Source organism: Hibiscus syriacus, unplaced genomic scaffold (genome assembly GCF_006381635.1).
Source record: "Hibiscus syriacus cultivar Baekdansim isolate YM2019G1 unplaced genomic scaffold, ASM638163v2 tig00113279_pilon, whole genome shotgun sequence".
NCBI lineage: Eukaryota > Viridiplantae > Streptophyta > Magnoliopsida > Malvales > Malvaceae > Hibiscus > Hibiscus syriacus.
The window spans coordinates 243,229-259,520 of record NW_024063450.1 but is presented as its reverse complement, the minus strand read 5'-3'; the positions used below and the strand labels follow the sequence as shown (position 1 = coordinate 259,520).

General features: G+C 34.2%; 1 protein-coding gene across 1 annotated transcript; it reads left to right on the top strand.

Moving 5' to 3' along the window:
• Positions 1-305: 305 nt before the first annotated feature.
• Positions 306-16,254, top strand: LOC120186100 (myb family transcription factor PHL13-like; the record flags this gene model as incomplete). Its single annotated transcript, XM_039190135.1, has 9 exons — positions 306-438; positions 13,766-13,881; positions 13,974-14,397; positions 14,642-14,813; positions 14,897-14,973; positions 15,066-15,125; positions 15,250-15,299; positions 15,639-15,708; positions 15,982-16,254. Coding segments are annotated over exons 2-9 (1,185 nt in total), but the record flags the coding sequence as incomplete, so codon positions are not given.
• Positions 16,255-16,292: the final 38 nt, after the last annotated feature.

The following is a 16,292-nucleotide window of genomic DNA, read 5'->3' as shown; positions in this document are numbered from 1 at the left end:
ATTAATTAAGACCATAAATTTTACTAAAACATTAATGACCATAAATAGAATAAATGTTGAATCGAGTCATAAAATATAATTTTTTCGAATCAAGTTTTTCTCACATCTAGTAACGGGAATGAAATCTAAAACATAAATAGAATTATAGGGTGTCATTTGTAAAAAATGTGAAACTAAGGGAGCGTTTGTGTGCTTTTCCCAAACAAATAGAAGACAAAAAACTATGAAGTACTTTTCCTACGTGTAATAAAATTATTGTCTTTTGTAGAAAACAGAGAAGAAACCAAAGCCACCAGGTCCACGTGAGCTTAATAGATAAAGAATATTTCTCTGTTGTGCTAATTCGGCTCTTGGGTTTCCAAAACGTTGGCTTTTCTCCATCCAATCATCAACTTCTCACTGATTCATTCATTCTCGACTTTTCAACCCCAATTCCAAGTAAGATTCTTTCATACTTCTCTTTTGATTTTTTTTTTAAATCTTACTTGTATTTTTTGACCATAACTGAGATTAATCTTCGATACCCAATCCTTAAAACTGCTTCTTTATTTGAATTTTGATTTTTCTTATCTATGAAATGGATTGTTTCTGCTCTTGATTGATACCAGGTAGACCTGCTGGTTTAGTTGTGTTGTTGGGTCAGTCTGGTTTTTTTCTGTGCTATCGGTTGTTTGCTTCATGGGTTGATTTTCAGGTTTTGTCTATCATTTTATCGATGGGAACAGCCATTAGATAAAGGTGATGATGTTTGTATGATTTTACTTATGGTTTTCTTGTTACTCAGTTAGGGTTTGAAAAGTTAGCTTAATGATATCGGTGACCTCACTAAAATTTCAAATTCTCATATAATTTAGGTATTTTATTTATATTTTCTATGGATAGTCTATTTTTTCTCCCTAGAATTTTATAAATTCGTCTCTAACATAAAAGCTCACGGCCTTGATTAGTGATTAACCTGATATTTCAGCTTTGTTTATTGTCTTCCTGTATCTGACTTTCATAGAGTTTTTCTAAATGATTGTTGTTTGAATTGATCTTGAAATGAATTCAGTCGTTAAAATCAGTTTATTTACTTGTTTAGGATGCTGCTATCAATTTGTTGGTCAAATTTTTTTCTTTTATGTGATTCTTCTATTTTTAGATATATCAACTTGTTGGATATTGGATGCCTTTGCTGAAATTCACTCGATTTGTATTATGCTTGGTAGAAGTACAATGAGTGTGTTTCTTCCCCCTATGGTTTTTGTTGAGTTAATCGATTGACGGAATCGGCCAAGAGGGGGTGAATTGACAATTAAAAATTTGGTGGAAGCTTTTGCAGAAAATTGAAAGTAATTGCACAGCGATTTAGAGTGGTTCGACTTTCCACTACCTTAGCTATCCACACTAAGGATTTTCCACAAATTCACTAATTTGTCTTTCTTTTGAGGACAAAGAGTAACCTTACAAACCCTCAAGAATTATACCCCAAATTCTTGAGAACACTCTCTCTCAAAGAGAACAATACAAATTTACAAACTTACAAGGAAATCCTCATAAGGTAGATTGTTTGCACAATTCTAGAACAACGAAAAGAACACTCAAGAATGAATACAATTGAGTACAAGTAGTGTTCTTGAAAGCAAAATGAATATTGAATAAAAAATAGGCTTGAAATGCTCAAACTTGAGGTTTGATGTTTTCTCTTTGATTCTCTCTTGATTCTAGTTGCTTGTTGTTTCTTGTTATTGATCAATGGCTTCTAAGCTTGCTTAAATACACCTTGAATCACTTCTGAACGTAGGAGATCATTAATGAAGTTATTGGAGCCGTTTAAGTGTGAAAACAACTAATATTTCTGCTTGGAGCATGGGGGGAATCGGTGCCCCCTCATGGGGAATCGGTTCCCTAAGTGTAAAATTCAAATATTCGACCGTTGAACAGTAGGAGGAATCGATACCCCCTGGGGGGAATCGGTTCCCTCCGAGCATATTGGAATTTCTCGGAGCCAAACCATTCAGGGGGGAATCGGTACCTCCTTGGGAGGGGAATCGGTTCCCTCTGGACAAACTGTAATTTTTTGCTTTGAAACGGTTCGAAATACTTTTTAAAATTGTTTTGAAATTATTTTAAGATTAAAACTTAATTTTACACTTTAGTAAGGATTTAAAATGAACTTTGAAATACTTTGAGTAATATTTTGATATTCGATTTAATATATCAAATATGCTTAGAAAAATCATTTTCAAGATTAAAATTCTTTTAATTTAATTTCTTATATCGAAACATCAAAATGTTTTCAACAATCTCCCCCCTTTTTGATATAACAAAACATTTTAAGATTTTCTAATTTCAAAATGAATATTGATTTTGAAAAATACTACTTCCCCTTACTTTAACACTTTCTCCCCCTTTTTGTTAAATAAAAAAGACCCTATAAAAATGTTTTAAACAATAATTTTGAAAAACATAAGCCAATTAATTTATTAATATAAAGCTTAAGCTGCTAAGATCACAATCAAAAGAGAGGTTAGCCATTAGTTTCATAATCAATATTCATAAACATGTAATGGATAATTGGTCATATATGTCTAAAGATGCAAAATAAACACGAAATCCAAATCAAATGTATTAAACATAAGTTCGAACAGCCAAAAATAAACAATCCAAAATCATTCAAAAATGTTTTAACAATAATGGAAATATCCAAGTTCAATCCAAACAAGCAAAGCAAAGATCAAAGTTTAAGCATATGTAGGAGGATCGGGAGGAGGGAAATGAGCTCGCATAGCTGCCATTTCATGAGTGAGTGCATTAATACGAGCGTTGGTTGCTTCATTGTTTGTACGCATCTCCCGGAGAATTTCTAATTATTGAGCTTCCATAGTCGAGAAGTGAGATTCTATGGAAGTGAAGCGAGAATCTAAGGATGCATAACGAAAATCAAATGTCTTCATAAATGATTGAAAATATGGAGGCACTTGATTTTCTTGCTGAGTTTGTTCCCCGTGCTGCTCCGGCTCATCGTCGGCTTCGTCAATATCTTGCATTAATTGTTCAAGCTCGGGATCATCGTCGGCTTCAGGTGGAGCTTGTGAAGAACTAGCTCCCGGAGTATTCTTAGAAGATCAAACCCATTCACCAGTTTCTTTATTCTTTATCCATCCCGCTCTCGTTAAGGAAAGAAGATTAATTTGTTTTTTTAGAGGAAAGACGACATCTCAACCAACTTTAAGCCCGACTTTAGAAAATAGATTACTCAGAATGCAACCGTAGACAATAGATGAACAGAGTTTCTTATTAGGAACAAGATTTACGGTCTCAACAATTTCAGCAAAAATAATCTGAGGTAGGTTTATTTTAATATTTTTTTGGAAACAATGTAACCACCAAAGATCCAAGGCTCTAAGAGTTGAGTAACGACCTCCGGATGGTCGAAACCACCAAGAAATCATTAGATGAAGAAAACGATCATGAAGATCTAAGACGGTCGCACTATCCCTTCTTTTATAACGAGAACCTAAAAACTATTTTTCATTTGATATACCATCATTATCTAATCCTAATTTATTGGCTATGTAAGCCGAGTCAAGATGGAAGAATTGTCCTAGGAGATAGGAACGAACTCCTATGGTTTTGGTTTGAGCTCGGTTTTTAATATAAACGACATTAGAATAGAAGATGCAAACAAGTTGATGGTAAACTATAGGTTCAAGGTCACAAAGTTTATCAAATTTCCACTCTTGTAAAAGAGGAAGATATCTAAAATTGATATCTATCATAGCTTGAAGAGAAGGGATACGTTCTTCTCTAATTTTGTAAGAGTCAAAATATTGATAATACCAAAAAAGATGATTTCTAGGACCAGGATGATTGAAGCACGGGTTTTGGATAGTCATATTAGGATCAACGAGATTAGGAATAGGAATTTCAGGAATAGGAGGAGGATTTGGAGGTGGATTTGGTTGTTGGTTTGAACGACTAGATGAAGACCTAGTACGTTTAGGATTTGACATGGTTTAAGAAAATCGGAATAAAATGAATAACCTGCAATTATAAAACACAAGTATACAATGTAATAAATCCCAAAACTCAATTGAGTCCTCAATATTTCAAGGTTCTCTAAACTAATCCTAATGGGCAAAGTTTTTGAAAAACTTATTGAAAAATAAGGTTTTAAATATCAATATATGTATAGTTTTCATAACAACAACATAATTCAATCAAAACACAATAATTTGAAAAACAATTTTTTTATTTCGAAAAATTCAAAGAATTTTGGAAAATTCTTGTGTTTTTGATAAAATTAGTTGCAAAATCTAGTTTTTGATAAAATTAGTTATAAAATCTATTTTCTAATCACTAACCAATCAATGTCCGATCTAAAGTTCAACATAGAACTAATTAAACTAGTTCTAAAATAAAAAATTAATGAAATAGAGGTTTTAGAAAAATACCTTGAAGAATTTCGGATTTGAGTGAGATTAGATGAATTTTACACGATTTTGTTGATTCCAACAGGTTTAGGAGATGATATTTGAAGAGAATTCTGATTAAAAATGTTGTTTTGAGGCAAAATGGAGATAAGGAGAGAGTAGAGAGGAGGAACGACTAAGAGAGAAGAAGAGAGGGTTTGAAAATTTTGGGTGTTCTGTCCGTGTTAAAAACCAGAACCCCAGGGGGTATCGATTCCCCTAGGGGGTATCGATTCCCCTAGGGGGGAATCGGTTCCCCTTCAAATGGGGAATCGGTTCCCCTTCAAAGGGGGAATCGGTTCCCCTTCAAGGGGGTATCAATTCCCTCTGCCCTATAATTCAAAAATATGTATTTTAAACACTCAAAATGCTAAATTAATCTTCTCTAGTGGTATTGGCAACTCATATATCAAAAATTAATTATGTTCAATCAATCAAATTAATCCTTAAACTACATTTGAACATAAAGTTAATTTTTCATCAAGAATCATAAACTCCCCCTAACTAATAGCAATGAATGTAATCAGAAATTACTATTATAAGCATTTTTCATTTATTCTTTAAAGTGCTAAAATTATTTTAAACACCAAGTGAAGATAGGTCAGTTAAACCTAATTCTCTCCTAAGTGTCCAAAAACGGTCCTTGTCTAAAGGTTTTGTAAAGATGTCCGCTAATTGGTGCAAAGTATCAACAAATTCTAGAACTACATCTTCCTTAGTGACATGGTCTCTAATGAAGTAATGTCTAATTTCAATGTGCTTAGTTCTAGAGTGTTGGATGGGATTTTTAGTGAGACAAATGGCACTAGTATTGTCACACTTGATAGGAATGGTACCTACTTCAATTCCATAATCAAAAAGTTGTTGTTTTATCCATAAAACTTGTGCACAACAACTACCAGCTGAAATGTATTCGGCTTCAGTGGTAGATAATGCAACACAATTTTGTTTCTTTGAAAACCAAGAAATCAGCATATTTTCAAGGAATTGGCAAGTACCGGAGGTGCTTTTCCTATCTAATTTGCATCCTCCATAATCCGCATCAGAAAAGGCATGCAAGCTAAAGCTAGAGTCTCTGGGATACCAAAGTCCTAAACTAGGAGTGTCCTTAAGGTATCTAAAGATTCTCTTAACAGCTAGTAAATGTGATTCCTTAGGGCATGATTGAAATCTAGCACATAAGCAAACACTAAACATAATGTCCGGTCTACTTGCAGTTAGATAAAGTAAAGATCCAATCATTAACCTATATAATTTAACATCTATACATTTACCTCCTTCATCTAAGTCAAGCTTTGTTGAAGAGCTCATTGGAGTGTCATGAGGCTTGCCATTTTCCAGTCCAAATTTCTTGAGCATATATTTGACGTACTTAGCTTGATTGATGAAGATGTCATCTTTTCTTTGCTTGATTTGGAGTCCCAAGAAAAATGAGAGCTCCCCCATCATGCTCATTTTGAATTCGCTTTGCATTAGCTTAGAAAATTCTTGGCAAAGAACATCATTAGTAGAACCAAATATTATATCATCAACATAAATTTGAACTACTAATAAATATTTACCTTTATGCTTTAAAAACAATGTAGTGTCAACCTTCCCTTTTGAAAAACCTTTTTCAATTAAAAAGTTTGACAATCTTTCATACCAAGCTCTAGGAGCTTGTTTTAAACCATAAAGTGATTTTGTCAATTTAAGAACATGATCCGGAAATTTTGAATCTTCAAAACCTGGAGGTTGTTCCATATACACTTCTTCTTTTATAAAACCATTTAAAAATGCACTTTTAACATCCATTTGATATAATTTAAATTCATGAAAACATGCAAATGCTAATAACATTCTAATTGCTTCCATCCTAGCTACGTGAGCATATGTTTCATCATAGTCTATGCCCTCTTCTTGAGTATACCCTTGAGTAACAAGTCTAGCTTTGTTTCTCACTATATTACCACTCTCATCAAGCTTATTCCTAAATATCCATCTAGTACCTACAGTAGATTTATTACTAGGCCTTTCAACTAATGTCCACACTTTACTTCTCTCAAATTAATTTAACTTTTCTTGCATAGCCATAATCCAATGTTCATCATTTAATGCTTCATTAATATTCTTAGGCTCTATGCATGAGATAAATGCAACATAATTACAAATATTTCTAAGAGAAGATCGAGTTGTTACCCCTTTAGATGGATCACCTATTATCTCACCATCCTTGACATAGCTGTACTCATTTGGATAAGATACTTCCCTTTCTTCAATGGTTGGATTCTCGAGAGGATCATGTGTTTCCTCATCTTTCGTTTATTCCTTTGATGATGATTCTCAAACGTCATGTCTAACGTCATTTGCATTTATAATACCTACATCATCATTCAAACAAGAATCCTTCCTCAGAAGGAGATTATCATCGAAAACAACATGTACAGACTCTTCTACAACCAAAGTTCTTTTATTAAATACTCGATAAGCTTTAGAATTTAAGGAATAACCCAGAAAAATTCCTTCATCACTTTTAGCATCAAATTTGCCAAGATTGTCTTTACCGTTGTTTAAAACAAAACACTTACATCCAAAAGGATGAAAATAGCTAATGTTAGGCTTTTTATTTTTGAAAATTTCATATGGAGTTTTCTTTAAAATTGGCCTAATCATTACTCGATTTACAACATAACAAGCGGTATTTGTGGCTTCCGCCCAAAAATACTTTGGCAAATTATTTTCACAAAGCATGGTTCTATCCAATTCTTCTAAAGTTCGATTTTTCCTCTCAATAACTCCATTTTGTTGAGGGGTTCTAGGTGCTGAAAAATTATGGCTAATACCATTAGAATTACAAAACTCATTAAATCCAAGATTTTCAAATTCAATGCCATGATCACTCCTAACACTAGTTATAGAGTAACCTTTTTCGTTTTGGATTACTTTTGAAAACGTGATGAAATTTTTTAATGCTTCATCTTTAGTACTTAAGAATAGAACCCAAGTATATCTAGAATAGTCATCTACCAAGACGAATGCATATTGTTTTCCACCCAAGCTAGTAGTCCTAGTTGGCCCAAAAAGATCTATATGGATCAATTGTAATACTCTACTAGTTGACACATGATTAATGGATTTAAAAGAAACTCGCTTTTGTTTTCCTTTAGCACAAGCATCACAGATTTTATCATTATCAAATTTTAGTTTAGGCAGCCCTTGAACCAATTCTCCTTGAACTAACCGTTGCAAAACACTCATGCTAGCATGTCCTAGTCTCTTATGCCATAACCAACTATCATGCTCATCCTTATCAACTAGACACAAATTAGTCATATTAATAGAATCAAAATGTACCATGTATATGTTTTATATTCTATGACCAACAAGCATAACCCGATTAGATGCAATGTCAATGACTTTACAACCATTAATTTCAAACATGACATTAAATCCCTTATCGCATAATTGACTAATACTCAATAGATTATGCTTTAATTCATTCACATATAACACATTTTTAATTTGTATGGAAGAGGTATTACCTATAGTACCAATACCTTTAATGTGACCTTTTGAATTATCACCAAAAGTCACTTCTCCTCCATTTTTGGCGTTAAGCTCTATGAACAGGCTTTTTTCTCCGGTCATGTGTCTCGAGCATCCACTATCAAGGTACAATGAATTTGGATTTGTTTCCCGTGCCTTGTAGCAATGCTCATTTTCCTACAAACATAGATTAATTTCTAATTTTTGGTACCCAAATTATTTTGGGTTCATATTCATTAGTTTCTATAATCCTTGTCCCCTTTGGTATCCATTTATGAAGGACATCTTTATCTTTAGTAGTAATGAATTCTTTAGGAACCCATATACTCCTAACAATTTTACCATTCAAGGTTCGTTGATGACTTCTATGATTGTAGCTTCTAAAACTTTTCTTAACAAAGTTGGATTTTGAATTCTCACCTTTTTCAAAACTTTTTGTTCCAACCTTATTAAAAGAAGTTTTAAGATCATCAATCTTCTTTTGATGATCATTATGAACTTTTGAAAGTAAGTTATGCAAATCAGTATTTTTCTTTTCAAAATCATTAATTTTGATTTGCAATTCTTTGATCTTACTTTCAAGCTCATTATTGGTCTTTGATATAAGACTATTTTCGTTTTTCAATTGTGAAATATCATTTTTTTATTTTGAAAATAAAGTCTTATAATCCGAAGCCAACCCATTATAATCCTCTAATAACTCATCATAAGATAATTCATCCAAATCGAATAAGTTACAGGTTACCTTATTTCCCCGATAGCCATCAAGCACAAGTTTGCAACTTCTTGTTCCTCTTCATCGGAACCTTCTTCATCGCTCCATGTAGCTACATAAGTCTTGTGCTTCTTTTTAGATTAACCCTTTTTCTTCAATTATGGGCAATCATATTTGATATGCCCTGGCTTTTTGCATTCATAGCAAATGATCGGGTATTTCTCCTTTGATTCAGTTTTGAAGCCTTCATGACGTTTGAATTTTCTTCCTCGGTTGGGCATCATCAACTTTCTGAATCGATTGGAAAATAATGTCATTTCCTCGTCGTCATCATCGTCATTCGAATCACTCTCATCTTTTGTGGATTTAAGAGCAACTCCAATATTTTTCTTCTTCTCCTTCTCCTTTGGTGTCTCGTCAATCTTATTGAGGTCCACTTCATCTTCAAGCATCATTTCATGAGTGAGAAGGGAACCGATTAGTTCTTCAAGAGTTAAGGATGTTAGGTCCTTAGACTCGATGATTGCCATCTTCTTTGATTGCCACGATTTTGGAAGGGAGTATACTAACTTCCTCACAAGCTTTTCATTTGAAATGGTCTCTCCATATGATTTGAGACCATTGATAATCGTTGAAAATTTATCCGTCATAGCTTTGATATCTTCATTTGGTTTCATCCTGAAATTTTCATAGCTATGCGTTAGAATACTAATTTTAGATTTCTTTACCTCATCGATACCTTCATGAGTGACTTGAAGTTTGTCCCATATTTCTTTGGCAGTTGTACAAGATGAAACTCTTCCGTATTCATCTGGTCCAAGAGCACAAAATATGATATGTATGGCTTTGGAGTTGAGCTGAAACATTATTGTCTCTCCTTCACTCCATAATCTTGGATGAGTGAGAGGTTTGATGTATCTTTCTTCTACGGCATTCCATGCTCCCATGTCACTTGCTTGAATGAAGTACATCATCCTATTTTTCCAATAGGCATAGTTATCCCCATTGAAGAAAGGAGGCTTGTTGACGGGCATCGAATTGAGACCGGAGTCGAAGTTTAAAGTAGAGGCCATTGATGACTTTGATTATCGATGTAACTCTTCCCGAATCGACTCAAGAGGCGATTAAACCTTTAAATGAGTTAGGCTCTGATACCAATTGTTGAGTTAATCGATTGATGGAATCGGCCAAGAGGGGGGTGAATTGGCAATTAAAAATTTGGTGGAAGCTTTTGCAGAAAATTGAAAGTAATTGCACAACGATTTAGATTGGTTCAACTTTCTCAACCAAAGTCTACGTCCACTACCTTAGCTATCCACACTAAGGATTTTCCACAAATTCACTAATTTATCTTTCTTTTGAGGACAAAGAGTAACCTTACAAACCCTCAAGAATTATACCCCAAATTATTGAGAACACTCTCTCCCAAAAAGAACAATACAAATTTGCAAACTTACAAGGAAATCCTAACAAGGTAAATTGTTTGCACAATTCTAGAACAAAGAAAAGAAAACTCAAGAATGAATACAATTGAGTACAAGTAGTGTTCTTGAAAGCAAAATGAATATTGAATGAAAAATAGGCTTGAAATGCTCAAACTTGAGGTTTGATCTTTCTCTTTGATTCTCTCTTGATTCTAGTTGCTTGTTGTTTCTTGTTATTGATCAATGGCTTCTAAGCTTGCTTAAATACACCTTGAATCACTTCTAAACGTTGGGGATCATTAATGAAGTTATTGGAGCCGTTTAAGTGTGAAAACAATTCATATTTCTGCTTAGAGCGTGGGGGGAATCGGTACCCCTCATGGGGAATCGGTTCCCTAAGTGTAAAATTCAAATATTCGATCATTGAACAGTGGGGCGAATCGATACCCCCTGGGGGGAATCGATACCCTCCGAGCATACTGGAATTTCTCGGAGCCAAATCATTCAGGGGGAATCGGTTCCCTCTAGACAAACTATAATTTTTTGCTTTGAAACGGTTCGAAATACTTTGTAAAATTGTTTTGAAATTATTTTAAGATTAAAACTTAATTTTACACTTTAGTAAGGATTTAAAATGAACTTTGAAATACTTTGAGTAATATTTTGATATTCGATTTAATATATCGAATATGCTTAGAAAAATCATTTTCAAAATTAAAATTCTTTTAATTTAATTTGTTATATCGAAACATCAAAATGTTTTCAACAGTTTCCTTTTGCGGCTTTGGCTTATCGGTATTGAACTAATGGATTAGTTGCATAAATGGAAAAGAATTCAAATTTATAAGAAAAATCAATGTGATGTTTTCGTTTTGGTTTGTGCCGTAGGTGGGGTTGGTATCCTATCAGCTATTTCTTTGTTTGTTTACTATTTTCATAAACATTTATTGCCGCCGTTCAGTGTTCATATGTGTAGGATTCATCCATGAATCACAAGTTATACTTGTGAATAGTGATTAGAGTTGTACCATTAAAAGGGTTGGAGCCGGATCCAAGTGTGGTGAAACCGCTGTTATTTTGACATGATTTTGCCCATTTATTGTCTGTACTAGAAGTCTAGAAATCATTTTGTAATGGTTGCTTTTCTTTATTGTTTCTAGGTAAAATCTGCAGGAAACTTGGTTTATTATTGAATGGGCAAATTTTGCAGCTTTCAAATGCTGAGTCCATTAAGTTTCTGGTGATGTCGAAGCTCGACTGCCTTCTTCTCTGTCCAATTATCATTTCTTTGGATTTCTTATTTGATAGTAAGTTCAATTCATAAGGAGTCCATTAAGTTTCTGGTGATGTCGAAGCTCCACTGCCTTCTTCTCTGTCCAATTATCATTTCTTTGGATTTCTTATTTGATAGTAAGTTCAATTCATAAGGAGTCAAAATAAATCTCGAAGAATTTAGAATGGTATTAACCTCAGGATAAATCTCATTCGTTTTGCCTTCTTAATTATAGCCAACTGAATATACTAATTTTTTTACCCATTTTATTTATTTATTTATTTATTATTATTATATATATATTATTATTATATATATTATTATTATTAAAAAATAATTACAGGCCCAATGAAAACTGGATCGGCCCAGTTACAAACAACCAGTAGGGTTTCATTTAGGGTTTCTAAACCCTAGCACTGTTGCCACCGCCGCTGCCTCCAAGAACTCCCAACAGCCGCCTCTGCCGACACTTCCCAAGCCAGATGGTCCAACCAGCTGCTGCCACGCCGCCGCCTCAAGGAACACTCTAGAACGCCAGATGGCAACCAACAGCCTTCCCTATAGTGAGTCACCAACCTAGCTTTGGTGACTCACCGAACTTTTCATCCTTCAGACCGGTCCGAGCAAGCGACCGAGATGGCTATAAAACCATCGTACCTGCAAAAATAAAAGGAGGGAGGAGGAGAAAAAAGGACAGGAACACACAAAGAGAGAGAACCCACTACAAGCAGGGAACCAAAACAGAAAACAAAGAAAGAAGAAAGAAACTCACCGGAGCCTTCACACGTCACCGGACACCTTCAAAAACCGAAGGTATCTTCTTAGATCTGCTCCGATCGGGGGCTATTTAAGAAAAAAGGTTACCAGAATCGTCTTTAAGACGGCCCGATCTATGTTTTGGGAAATTTTGGAAATTTCGGCCACCATTTACGGTGGCCGACGGCGGAGGTGTACGGTGGCAGACGACTGCCGGATTCCCTCCGGCGAGGGAAGATAGAGAGAAGCCAGAGAGAACTCTGACTCTCTCTCTGTTTGAGAGAGAAGAGAAAGGAAGAAATGAGAGACTGGCCCTACGGGCCAGCCGGTTTCGGGTATTAATACCCTCTCCCTAACGACGCCGTTTTGGGGAGGGTATTTCTATAATTTCATAAAGGGTAAACCCCGTCCGCAGTGCTCCAAATTTATATACCTTGCAATTTAGTCACTGAAAGCAATTTTTGATTATTTTAATTTAGTCTTCTAATTTTATTTTATTTTAATTTAGTCCTTATCAGCATATATATATATATATTTAGGTAAATATCAAATTTAGTCCCTCATAGTTTATTATTTATTATTTTAATCCCGTATTATGAATTATGGTTAAATTATACTTTTAATGCCCATCTTTTATATATTTCAAATTAGTACTCTAGTTTTATAATTTTTATATTTTAATCATTCAAATTTCATTTTTGATTATTTTTTTTAATATTTTATATTTTAATACTATATTTTTAATTATTATTTGCAATATTATTTTATTATTATTACTTTTTATTATTATTCTTATTATTTATATAAATAAATATATATATATAAATAATATTTGTTTATTCGTTAAAATCTTATATTTCATAAATTACTTTTTAATAATCATATTTTAATATATATTTATTTATTTTTCAATATTAAGAAAGGGCAGTCTTAAAACAACTGGATGTCCATTTTCTGATATTTTTAAATAAATAAATATCCTATTTTTTAAATCATATATTAATTATTTTAATTATATATATTTTTAATATCGAAGAAAAGAGCTGTCTTAAGGCACCTAGAAGCCCTTTTCTGATATTTCTAAATAAATAAATATTTTATTTATAAATATATAAATTAATATTTTCCATAATTATAATTTTTGAAATAATAGGATTATAAATTAAATATATTTTGAATTTTTTAATTTTTTAATAATAGAGACAATTTATAATTAAAAAGTACCAATTTTGGGCGTTGTAGGGGTGCTAATCATTCCCTAAACGTAACCGACCACGAATCCCTTTTTATTATTAAAAAGAACGAATTTTTGGTTAAAACGCAGATCAGTTTATCTTTTAATCGATATTTTGTTAAAAACTCTTTTAAATGACGATTTTTAGGTATTCGACCTACCTGATCCAAAAGGCCGATGGCGACTCCCAAATTATTTTAAAAAAAACCATTTATTCACATCATTTTTCCCGCCTAATAAAAAATTCGTGCCCGGACGAAAACCGGTTACGACACCAACAATTATTTCATGAATATATCTGCAAAATAAGTTTAGAGCTATTGAATTGAAGATTGTTGAATTTTGTTCATATAACATTAACAGGCATCTTGCTTCTATATTCAGGCTGTTGATTTTTAGATATAAAACGGCTGACAATCAGGAACTTAGGTCTCTGCTGCTATGTCTTCGCCTTTTCCAGCTCTTACCTCTCCTTTCAACGACAAGTACAACGAATTGTCGAGTTCTTTTCAGGTTTCCTTAGGAAGGGAGGTGATGAAGAACAGCGTATCACTTGAGAATCTTCATTGGCTCCCAGGAAGGGAACCTTTGGAAGTTCGTCTTCATCCCCTTCCATAGCCACCAGTGATATGCATGCCTCAGCTCTAGCACATATTCAGCATTCTCAAAATCCCACATTTATTTCTCAGTCATCGAGGGGTTTGGCATCTTTGCCACCAGTCAATTCTTCTTTTCTGCAGTCCACAGCTTCGCTTAATCACACGCAGGGAAATAAGGATGGTTCATGGACTTTAGACCAGCTTCAAAAATTTCTTGATATGCCCGAAAATGCTGCTGCAGCTCCTGGTGCTCCTGCTCCAAATCGGCTGGTGGAAAGCGACACTGGTGTCATCGCATCTGAGGACCACAATAAGAAAACTGATTGGCACGAGTGGGCTGATGATTTTATCAGTGTTCCGGATCCTAACTGGAGTAAGATTTTCGATGATATCAATGTCTTAGACCCCAAACTGAAGGTATGTTCCTAAATTTTAGTAGATGCAGTTGGTGCAGATATGTCTCGGGCAACTTATGATGTTCATTCTTAAAATTCTTTGGTAGAGCCTCTGTTTATTCCTCGGAATTTACAGCAGCTTTGTTTGATATATATATTTTTTCTTATTAGAATATCAAGAAGAATGATCTAGTGACTTGTACCTTTTTTGCGTTTTCTTTTTAATTTTTTGGTTTTATGAGAAAATTTAAAATAAAATGTATCAGGTGTCGAAGCAACTGCCTCAGTTTCATCAGAATCAACCTGCACAGCATGAAGAATTTTCGAGCAATGCTTACCCATCATCCACTGCTCCTCCTGCGAAGCCCCGTATGCGTTGGACACCTGAGCTTCACGTGGCTTTTCTGGAAGCTGTTAATCAGCTGGGTGGCAGCGAACATATGTCTCTTCATCTCATTAGCGTGTAGCAAGTAATCTATTTACATCTTTTGCTAATTTTGGCTTATAATTTAAACTTACAGGAGCTACTCCAAAAGGCATCTTAAAGCTGATGAATGTAGAAGGATTGGCAATATATCATGTTAAAAGTCATCTGCAGGTCTGAACGTAATCTCGTTTTATTGATCCTTTTAACTACCTTCTCAGACAATCTTATACGTTCACTGGAACATTTTCTTTTTCGGAATCTAGAAATATAGAACCGCCAGATACATGCCAGAATCATCAGAAGGTAAGACAATAAGCAACTACGTTGCACAGTATTTTCATAATACCGTTCCTTCTTCGTATCTCTTTCCATTTTCAGTGCGCAAGCAATAGCACATAAGGCAACAGGTTAAAATGTATTGTTTGCTTCTCCTTGCAGGAACATCAGGAAAAAAAAGTTACTTCAATTGAAGAAATGAAATCAATAGACTTGAAGACGTAAGTAACCTTCCGTTTTCTGGTATGCTGGAGTATAGTTCATCTACCATTTTTCTTTTGAATTTTCTTCTAAAACAAGTTGCAAATTTATCGGAATATGATGTTATAATCTCATCATGTGGTGTTATAGTTAAGACTTGAGAGCTTATTTGGCCCATCATCCATTTGATTGGTAGCTCGGTTGCCTCTTATTTATATCGCGACATATGACATTTAGAATGGAAGTCAAACTAGAACCTTTCACCCGAAACTCCAACGAGAACTGCCAATAGAAAATCATTTTAGCTTACAGGATCGAGAACATCCATATGATTTTGGACTTGTTATTTATCGTAACAGGAGTATAGGAATTACTGAAGCACTTCGGATGCAAATGGAAGTCCAGAAGCAGCTCCATGAACAACTTGAGGTAAGCTACTGGTAACTAAGCATTAATTCGTTTCAGTAGCAAATTATGCAGGCTAACTCAAGGCACCACAATGGCTTCTTGCTTATGTACTAACTTCTGTTCCCAGCTCCCAACGTTACGGGATCTGCGTATGATTTTTTATTTTCTGAAACAAGTCACGTTGGATCCTTTATGATTGAGTTGACGGAGATAGTAAAACTTGCATCCGTGCAGGGTTATGCTCTTATATGAATGCACGTATATTTTCTAATGCGGGATACATTTTTTCTCCAGATTCAGAGAAATTTGCTGCTGCGAATCAAGGAACAAGGAAGGTATCTGCAAAAGATGTTCGAGAAACAAAAAAAAGTCGAAAACGAAAAAGGTGTGGCGTCCTCTTCTACCTTGGATGACGCTCGCGCACCATTACCAGGCTCAAATCATCCGCCTTGCAACAATGATAAATCAGATTCAAAAGCTTTAGACCAAGGTCACTCCAGAACTGGGATTGGTCCAGGAAATGCTAGTAGTAAAAATGAAAAAAACTCGAAAGCACCGGAAACAGAATTAACTATCAACCGAACTACCATTAACCGAATTAATCG